The sequence below is a fragment of the Trachurus japonicus genome, chromosome 10 (genome assembly GCF_045865225.1).
Source record: "Trachurus japonicus isolate A0001 chromosome 10, Traja_1.0".
NCBI classification, from domain to species: Eukaryota; Metazoa; Chordata; class Actinopteri; order Carangiformes; family Carangidae; genus Trachurus; species Trachurus japonicus.
The window spans coordinates 3,801,354-3,812,135 of record NC_140916.1 but is presented as its reverse complement, the minus strand read 5'-3'; the positions used below and the strand labels follow the sequence as shown (position 1 = coordinate 3,812,135).

General features: G+C 37.9%; 1 protein-coding gene across 1 annotated transcript; it reads right to left on the bottom strand.

Annotated features, from left to right (window-relative positions):
• Positions 1-1,532: 1,532 nt before the first annotated feature.
• On the bottom strand, positions 1,533-10,573 carry thoc3 (THO complex 3). The gene is made up of 6 exons (XM_085788975.1): positions 10,358-10,573; positions 8,563-8,719; positions 7,613-7,817; positions 4,151-4,312; positions 2,747-2,847; positions 1,533-1,876 (listed from the first exon to the last, which is right to left on the bottom strand). The coding sequence occupies exons 1-6, from the start codon at positions 10,535-10,537 to the stop codon at positions 1,713-1,715; spliced, it is 969 nt and encodes a 322-aa protein (XP_085645101.1). The 5' UTR covers positions 10,538-10,573; the 3' UTR covers positions 1,533-1,712.
• Positions 10,574-10,782: the final 209 nt, after the last annotated feature.

The window sequence follows — 10,782 nt, the reverse complement described above, 5'->3', positions numbered from 1 at the left end:
GACACACTCAACCTCTCACTTCCTCATCAAAACTCAAACCCTTTTGTATTTTTAATTGCGTTGATTAGAGCCCTTAATCACACTCTAGGATGTCGGTGCCGATACCTGTGAAAGGTGAAAAGACATCCTGAGTAGGGGGCTGACCCCACAGAAAACAAAAGATGTAAACACACCCAAGGGGTGGGCTTTTCCCTCGAGTATAAATGTTCAGATTTCCTGATGATCAGGGTCTTTCTTCATTTTGAACCGCTCGCATGTTGATTGACCTTTTCTTTGCAAAGAAAATAAAACTCTGTCGGCCGGCAAGAAGTCTCTATTTCACTCTTCACCAAAGCAGAAACATTTCCACGACAATTTCCATACAATAGTTTCCATTTTCCATACTTTTCCAGACCTGAGGGCTATTGCACAAAACCTAGATAAGGGATTAAGCCGGGATATGTTGGTTATCCTGGCTTAATTTGGCCTCAAGTGGGTTGTTCAAAAGCAGGCTAAATCTATCCTGGTCAAGTTACCATGGTGATTCATTCTCTGCAGCTAGCCTGCTCCAGACCATAATAACAGCCAGGCTAAGTTGATTCTGTTGTCTTCATCTGTGAAGTCAGCAGTCACTCTGATCAGAAATCAATGTGTTTCAGACAGTTATTCCATGTTCTTATGTACATATTGGCCTGATTTCTAAGCAAACTAAATACATTTACAAATCTGTGTCCATCTATGATATTTTCTATGACCACTAGTAGCTATACATCACTGGCTTCTCATAAAAAGCAATGTAGCAAAAATGGCATATAGATTTATTTTTCTATTTTTTTTTAAATAAAATGTTAATATATTGGCCTAAATATTGGTTGAGGTAAGAAAATGAGAATAAAATAGAGTGACTGTGAGCAACCACCTTCCAAATAATTTATTGAAGCAGCAGACTGCATAATGTTTTTATATTTACCGATAATTCATTTTCACCTGTTGAACTTTTGGCCACTTTTGCTGTATGAACTTGTATTACTGGTTATGTACTTAAGATTATAAGGAATTTGTGCAATGAATCAACTTCCACTGCTCATCATTTAGGCAAAGTGCACAACTGTTGTAAAAGGAACTTGAGTTGTGATTATAGTTTTGGATTATTCAATCAGTCTGCAGTTGTCCGTTGCCTCTCTCTGAGCTTTACGACAGTGGTGCTTTTTATTTTATTTTTAAGAGGTGAGTCACCTGACGTCAGCATTAAGATCCTGTTGATTGGAGGAAAGTAGCCACACCTCCTCTCATCGGTGAATCTGTGATCAATCTCTGTGGTCTACTGACTAGAGAATTAGTTAGTGCAACCAATTAAGCCAGGATGCGCCGAGCAGACTCGGTCAAGCCGCGCTTACTCAGTTATCCTGGATTTCTTTATTCTACTTTTGTGCAATAGCCCCGTATCAAATCAAATTCCATACTTTTCCATACTTTCCATACTTGCGTAGGAAGGAACCCTGGCTGCATTAGAGTCGGTGTTTGGACAAATCTCTGCTCAGGACTCTCAGGAGTTACAAAGAGATCAGTTTAATATCAAAAACAGGAATATTTTACATAAAAAAACAATATATTACAGCACAGAGAGTTGTTGTTGTTAGGAATGAGTGGAGCCGGCGCCCCCCGCTGGTGGACGGCGGTCGCTGCAGCTCCCAGACTCAGACCAGAGAGAGAACAGACGGAGCGGTTTGTCCTCAGGAGTCGTTGGGAAGGCCGAACAGTTTGACGGTGCCGGCTTCGCGGTTGTTGTCGTACTTCCCGTCCTTGTCGTCACAGGCGTACGCCAGCAGCGGCCGCTTCGGGTGCCAGGCAACGGTGAAGGTCGGGGAGTCGCACTGGACCTCCCACAGCTTCTCTCCTGCAAAACGCCACCAGCACCACGGCAACGGAGGAGGAGGAGGAGGAGGAAGAGGGAGGAACAACATCTCAAAGTTATTATCTTTTCCACTGCTGCTGCTCTTTTAAAACTTAAAGGGATAGTTCAACATTTTTGGCAGATTGGCCCATTGCCATAATCCCTATAGTCATAGCAGTAGGTTCGTTACCTTTAATTGTCGGTGCAAGCTGTTTTTAGAACGGCGGAGCAGAGCCGTGAGCTGCTCAGAGCTACGCTACGGAGGCTCATTATGGGATTTCTTGGTTTCCCTCATCAAACTCATCAAATACACAATCCAACAACTCCACAACGCTCTGGTGGACAAGTTGTGAGCTGCACATTCACCACGCTATGAGATAATAACACAACGTTACCAGACAGAGTTGTTTTAGAGGGAAATACATGCAAAACCGCTGATGCACGTTGCCTTCAGGGACAGTTTTTCATCAACAGTCTCTGTATTTCCCTCTAAAACAACTCTGTCTGGTAACGTTGTGTTATTATCTCATAGCGTGGTGAATGTGCAGGTCACAACTTGTCCACCAGAGCGTTGTGGAGTTGTTGGATTGTGTATTTGATGAGTTTGATGTGGGAAACCAAGAAATCCCATAATGAGCCTCCGTAGCATAGCTCTGAGCAGCTCACGGCTCTGCTCCACCGTTCTAAAAATAGCTTGCACCGACAATTAAAGATAACGAACCTACTGCTATGACTATAGGGATTATGGCAATGGGGACAATTTGCCCAAATGTTGAACTATCCCTTTAACAATCATGAAAAATGTCCAACTCTAATGAGCCGCGTGTGAAAAAGGAAAAACCAGAATCAGTTTTAGTTTTTTCTGGGACCGACCTGTTTCCACCTCTGCGATGTCGATGAAATGATCCTCGGAGGCCGACGCCAACATTTTACCGTCGTGGCTGAAGCTCAGCGTGCGGACCGGCCAGTCCAACCTGCAGACGCACAAATCCATCCAATCAGAGCAAAGACACACAGTCAGACACACAACGTTACATTATTAATGAATTTCCCTCTGGGGATTAATGAAGTAATTAATATTCTGAATCTACTGGAAAAAAATATAGGAAAAAGGAGATGGAGGCTGTAATCAAATAAAGAGGATATCTGAATTAAAAAAACATAAAGTAAGAAGAACAATGAAAAGCCTGTGAATATCAATATAACAACATATTTAAAAAGAGGAATAGAAAATAATTTCTAAATAGGTATATGGTAGATGAGGGATAAAAATAAATTGCTAAACATATAGGATATTCTGCATTGATATGGATATTTATGTAGTATACATATATTGATATGGATAAATGTGTAGAATATGTATATTGAGATGGATATTTATGTAGTAGATAGATATATAAACCATGATGAGTAGAAAGGGAGTGCTGCTTCTCACTCCTATTTTGAACTTGTGCATTACACTGCAAAAACTCAAAATCTTACCAAGAATATTTGTCTTATTTCTAGTCACAACAAATCTAATAATACTAGAAATAAGACTCATCACATTAAAAAGTAGCTTGTTTTTAGACACTTTTTACTTTTTTCAAGCATATTTTCACTTGAAATAAGTAGAAAAATCTGATAGTGGAGCAAGTTTTTCTTTCTTATTACAAGCACAAAAAACTTGCTTTGGAAGACTTTTCTACTTATTTCAATTAAAAATTTGTTTGAAATAAGTGAAAACTGTCTAAAAACAAGTTAAAGAGATTAGTTTTGACTAAAATTGAGACATTTTGACAAGAAATAAGACAAATATTCTTGGAAAGATTTAATATTATTTTTGTTATATATATTTCTTTTTTTTCCTCTCCCATTTTAGACACATTTCAAAACAAATAAATTCATTCATTCATTCTTCTTAAAGGAGCAGGTCACTCATAAAGTGAGTCGTCTTTTCTAGAGAATCACAGATCCTCTTTTTTCTGATCTGATTCTAATATAATGTTTATATACGCATCATTACAATCACTGTTATTATTATTATTATCATCAATATTGTTGTTGCTGTAGCAAACCCATCAACTTCTCATTAAAAGAGTTAAACTTGTATATAAATGCATTAGAATTGAACAGATTCTCTGTGTTGAGTTCACGTACAAACAGCAGAAAAACAACTTTTAAGTTTTCAAACTGAATATTTGAAATCAAAGTGCAACAAAGAGTCTGGATATTGACCGGGTATTGATTATTGATTATGGATCAGAGCGGCGGTGGCGGACGGACACACACACTGACCTGGAGAAGCAGCGCACACACACCAGCTCCTCCACGTCCCACAGGCTGACCAGCGCGTCGGCACTTCCTGTGGCGAAGTACTTCCCCGTGGGGTCGAACTTGATGCAGATGCAGTTGGACGGGTGAGCGTTGATGGACTGGATCGGCTTCAGCTCCGGGTAACTACACAAAACACACACAAACACAAACACAAACACAAACACACAGACAAAGTTTAACGGTTTATTCACCTGACCACAGAGTAGGGTTGTTCGGTACACCGGTACTAGAGTGGTACCGGGGAACTGAGGCATTTTAAAAGGTACTACTATACAGTATAATACTGCGCTTAGATGGGACCGGTCACAGACTCGTTAATTAAAACACTGCTGGTTGATAAGTTTCGTTTTTACCGTGGATCACTGACTCTCGTGTGTGAACACAGTGAAAGAGCGCTACGCGGAGATGAATTAACGGAACGATATTGCGTTCATGGAAAAAAAAAAAAAAAGCAATAGTCGATTTGTGTCTTGGTCTTGATTCTGTGGCGCTGCACCACATTGGTCTACGTATGGGAAACAATAGGTGTGTGTTTGAGTAAAATGAACGTTTGTGTTTCATTCTGTATAAACTACTGATAACAATTTCTCCCAAAAATTACAACTGGTCAAAATAACAAAAAAAGATGTAGTGTTTCAGACCTCAAACAATGCAGTTGATATTCATTTTTTAAATAGACCACTAATGATTTAATTTAGGAAGAGTTCAGATTAATATAGATGGAAATTTCAATTTTTCATTTATGGTACCATGACGGCTGTGCATTGATACACTGTGTTTTTTTTCTCTCTCTTGATAATAACTGTGAACCAAGAGATTGATGTCATCTGTGACTGTGATAATAGAAATAATGATACAGAAAAAAATAAACAAAACAATTGTTTGGCCTCACACTGTCTTCATACAGCATATCGTGAAATATCTCAAGACCTCACAACCATCATGTCACCCTCAAGATGAGAAAATGTCCAACAGGACAGAAGAAAATGTCGGTTTCATCTACTAACTCTTCTTTCTCCACCATGGTTTGGTTTCTACCTCAGGAAGTTTTGGTTTCTACTTCAGGAAGTTTTGGTTTCTACCTCAGGAAGTTTTGGTTTCTACCTTTGGTTCTTTTGGTTTCTATCTCAGGAAGTTTTGGTTTCTATCTCAGGAAGTTTTGGTTTCTTACCTCAGGAAGTTTTGGTTTCTACCTTTGGTTCTTTTGGTTTCTATCTCAGGAAGTTTTGGTTTCTATCTCAGGAAGTTTTAGTTTCTTACCTCAGGATGTTTTGGTTTCTACCTCAGGATGTTTTGGTTTCTATCTCAGGAAGTTTTGGTTTCTACCTCAGGATGTTTTGGTTTCTACCTCAGGATGTTTTGGTTTCTATCTCAGGAAGTTTTGGTTTCTTACCTCAGGAAGTTTTGGTTTCTACCTTTGGTTCTTTTGGTTTCTACCTCAGGATGTTTTGGTTTCTACCTCAGGAAGTTTTGGTTTCTTACCTCAGGAAGTTTTGGTTTCTACCTTTGGTTCTTTTGGTTTCTACCTCAGGATGTTTTGGTTTCTACCTTTGGTTCTTTTGGTTTCTATCTCAGGATGTTTTGGTTTCTTACCTCAGAATGTTTTGGTTTCTACCTCAGGATGTTTTGGTTCTTACCTCAGGATGTTTTGGTTTCTACCTCAGGATGTTTTGGTTTCTACCTCAGGATGTTTTGGTTCTTACCTCAGGATGTTTTGGTTTCTACCTCAGGATGTTTTGGTTTCTACTTCAGGAAGTTTTGGTTTCTACCTCAGGATGTTTTGGTTTCTACCTTTGGTTCTTTTGGTTTCTACCTCAGGATGTTTTGGTTTCTACCTCAGGATGTTTTGGTTTCTACCTCAGGATGTTTTAGTTCTTACCTCAGGATGTTTTGGTTTCTTACCTCAGGAAGTTTTGGTTTCTATCTCAGGATGTTTTAGTTTCTACCTCAGGATGTTTTGGTTTCTTACCTCAGGAAGTTTTGGTTTCTACCTCAGGATGTTTTGGTTTCTATCTCAGGATGTTTTGGTTTCTACCTCTAGAAGTTTTGGTTTCTACCTCAGGATGTTTTGGTTTCTACCTTTGGTTCTTTTGGTTTCTACCTCAGGATGTTTGGTTTCTACCTCAGGATGTTTTTGTTCTTACCTCAGGATGTTTTGGTTTCTATCTCAGGATGTTTTGGTTTCTATCTCAGGATGTTTTGGTTTCTACCTCAGGATGTTTTGGTTTCTACCTCAGGATGTTTTGGTTTCTACCTCAGGATGTTTTGGTTTCTACCTCAGGATGTTTTAGTTTCTTACCTCAGGATGTTTTGGTTTCTACCTCAGGATGTTTTGGTTTCTATCTCAGGATGTTTTGGTTTCTATCTCAGGATGTTTTGGTTTCTACCTCAGGATGTTTTGGTTTCTACTTCAGGATGTTTTAGTTTCTACCTCAGGATGTTTTAGTTTCTACCTCAGGATGTTTTGGTTTCTATCTCAGGATGTTTTGGTTTCTACCTCAGGATGTTTTGGTTTCTACTTCAGGATGTTTTAGTTCTTACCTCAGGATGTTTTGGTTTCTATCTCGGGATGTTTTGGTTTCTACCTCAGGAAGTTTTGGTTTCTTACCTCAGGATGTTTTGGTTTCTATCTCAGGATGTTTTGGTTTCTACCTCAGGATGTTTTAGTTTCTATCTCAGGATGTTTTAGTTTCTACCTCAGGATGTTTTGGTTTCTACCTCAGGATGTTTTGGTTTCTACCTTTGGTTCTTTTGGTTTCTAGCTCAGGATGTTTTGGTTTCTACTTCAGGATGTTTTGGTTTCTACCTCAGGATGTTTTAGTTTCTACCTCAGGATGTTTTAGTTTCTACCTCAGGATGTTTTAGTTCTTACCTCAGGATGTTTTAGTTTCTACCTCAGGATGTTTTAGTTCTTACCTCAGGATGTTTTAGTTTCTACCTCAGGATGTTTTAGTTCTTACCTCAGGATGTTTTGGTTTCTACCTCAGGATGTTTTAGTTCTTATCTCAGGATGTTTTAGTTCTTACCTCAGGATGTTTTGGTTTCTACCTCAGGATGTTTTAGTTCTTATCTCAGGATGTTTTAGTTCTTACCTCAGGATGTTTTGGTTTCTTACCTCAGGATGTTTTGGTTTCTACCTCAGGATGTTTTGGTTTCTACCTCAGGATGTTTTAGTTCTTATCTCAGGATGTTTTAGTTCTTACCTCAGGATGTTTTGGTTTCTACCTCAGGATGTTTTGGTTTCTACCTCAGGATGTTTTGGTTTCTACTTCAGGATGTTTTAGTTCTTATCTCAGGATGTTTTGTTTCTTACCTCAGGATGTTTTAGTTTCTATCTCAGGATGTTTTAGTTCTTATCTCAGGATGTTTTGTTTCTTACCTCAGGATGTTTTAGTTTCTATCTCAGGATGTTTTGTTTCTTACCTCAGGATGTTGATGCAGCCGTTGCCGTTGGTGAGGAAGAACATGTCGTTGTCGTTGTTCCAGGAGATCTCGTTCACCTCGAACTTGAACTGCTCCTCGGCTTTGGAGCGATGAGTCTTGGCGTCGATGAAGGTGACGACGTCGTCTTTGTTGCCGACGGCGATGGTCTGTCCGTCGGGGCTCCAGCAGATGTTGATGTTTTCTCCTGAGAGTCGTTCAAGATAGATTCAACTTTAGCTTCATCATTTGGGTTATTTTATTTACATCATTTTTTCAACTTAATTTATCACAAAGGTTCCTAAATACCGTCACTTTCCAAAAAAAGATTATGTCGGTACCATCTCGACAGATGTGCGCCAAAGTAAAGGTAAACACTGGTCCAGTTACCTAATGTAACATTGAACTGGTACGAATTTAAAAGTTTGCGTGTCATTTGTAATTTAACAAAAAAACGATTAAAATAAACGTAAACATTTGGTATAGATGACTGAAGAATATAATTGGTCCTTTATTAATAGATACTTAATAAATAATTGGCATTGTAATTAGTCTATAGATTAGACTATTATTTAAAAGAATGTTATATCAAAATGTAAAAAAAAGCAAAAAGAAAAGAAAAGATTATGATAAAGATTTTTATTCTGTGGGTAATGGGGGCGGGACTAGATAAGCTTTTGCTTCTCCCGCTTTCCCTTTCGGCCATGTGTATTGTATTATTTGAACTAAGATGAAGTGTGATGATGATGATTTAAATTGACATGCCCGAAATAAACAAATTGATTGATTGATTGATTAGACTATATTTGATTTTGCACATACATAGTGTTGTGAAACTAATTAATGCATTATAATCGTGATAATCGTAATACCGTGATTATTTCTCTGACAATTATCGTACCAAGAAAATCTATAATCGTGACATCTCTACTCCGTGTGAACACGTCTCTCACCCTTCGTGTTGACGGTGGCGATGCATTTAGTCGTGCGGACGTCCCAGATGCGAATGGTCTTGTCTCCGGACGCGGTGACGAACAGGTCCGGGTTGGTCGGGTGCCAGCAGAGCTGATCGACGCTGTCGCCGTGACCTCTGTAGTTGTTCTCCTTCACCTGGGGACAGACACGAGGTCACACAGTGGACAACAATAACAACCACACCAATACACAGTTGTATAAATAAAACGGTTACAATCACGACAATTAATTGATCGTAAAGATTCCTAAATACCGTCACTTTCACAAAAATTTGATGTTGGAACCTTATTGGCAGATGTGCGCAAAAATATGGGTAAATGCACAGACACTGGTCCATTTATCTAACGTAACACTGAATGGTTAGGAATTTAAATGTTAGTGTCATTTTTAATTTAAAAACGAAGAAAAACAAACAATTAAAATAAACGCAAACATTTGGTATAGATAACAATTTATGACTTGAATATTTCAAACACTTCCCCTGGGGATTAAGAATTGGTCATATATTAATGGATACTTGAAATATTTTGTGTAAACATGAGTAATTATATTTTGACAATATAGGCTAAATTTGATTTTACACATTCATATTGTTGTGAAATTAATTAATGCATAATAATTGTGGTAATCGGAGTACCGTAATTATTTCTCTGACAATCGTACCAAGAAAATTTATAATCGTGACATCCCTAATCACGACAATAATTATCATGAGTAAAGTGAGTTCAGGCAGATTTTTGTCATTATCAGGTAAAAACTTAATGCAGAGATTGATCATTTAATTGCAATAGGGATAAAACAACATTTATATTTGTCATTTAAGGAAAGCAGCTGTTCCCTGAATACAAACAAACACTATTTGTTTTGTCTTGAATTGACATTTTTAGAGTGATGCTACAATGGAAAACTTTGTGTTTTGAAAAGTTTATAAAACCCAATCACATAAATAGTCAGATACAGTCCACTAAACTAAATAAAAGGTAAATAATCTGAGTAAAATCACACATTAACAACATTAGAGTACATTTAGCTGAACCACCAGGGTATATATACAGGAATCTTGAAGTTAATAAGACTTTTTTAAGACTTTTTCAAGACCTTCTCACCTTCATAAAGACTATAGACCACTATGATACAACAGTATTCAAAATAGGCTAGGATAATAAATAAAAGGCAAAGTTTATAATAATAATTAAAAAAAAACATTGCTCCACTCTCAAAAAACCAAAACAACAATCTTATTTTCTTTTTTATGTACCGGTTCATCTTTGTTTTTTTAATAAAATGAATAAATTCACACACTTTCACAATGTTTTTTAGGACTCAAACTCTTGGACAGCTAATTCAGAAAAAATACCTTCAAAGTTTAAGACTTTATAAAGTCGTGAAAAGACTTTTTAATACTTTTTAAGAGTCTTAATTTTCCCAAAATTGATTTATCACCTTTTAATACTTTTCAAGACCCCGCGGATACCCTGAACACTGATTGTTCCAACTTTATATAAACAATATGCAAAGTTACATCTGTAAAATCAAGATTTAAGCTAATTTAGGAAGAGGAGAAGTTTATATTTGACCAGAATATTTCTATATGGGATATGAAATTTGAGATTAAGACAATATTCAATGTCTGAAACAGCTACAGTCGATAAAATAAGAGATTTGTTAGTTAATGTTTACTAATGTTTAGCCTATCACCTTCACTCACTCACTCATTCATTTCAACGAGGCTAGCGTTAGCATGCTAACTAGCCTAGCCTCGCAGTGACTCACCAAACGGTCTTTTTCCAGGACGAAGACACTCGCGGTTTTGTCGAAAGATCCGGAGGCGAGTCTGCGGCCGTCGCAGCTCCAGGCCACCGAGTGAACCTTAGCGGTGTGAGCCGGGAACTCTCGGCTTTTATTGTTGTTTCTGAAGCTCTCCTGCATCTCCTGGTAGTACTGCGACGCCATCTTGGAAATCTACGTAACGTAACGTAAGAGAGAAGAACGTAACGTAACGTATCGGCCGTCACGACGTAACCAGCGTCACATCAGATTCAGAACACCGCCGTCTTGTGTTCAGGAGGACGGAAATGCACTCTTTTAAAACCAAACCTTCCCAATATTTCATCTGTTTTATCATTCAAATAAGTTTTGGAATGATATGCAAGACTAAAAAATATTATTACTATACAATTTACTGTGTTTGATGTTAT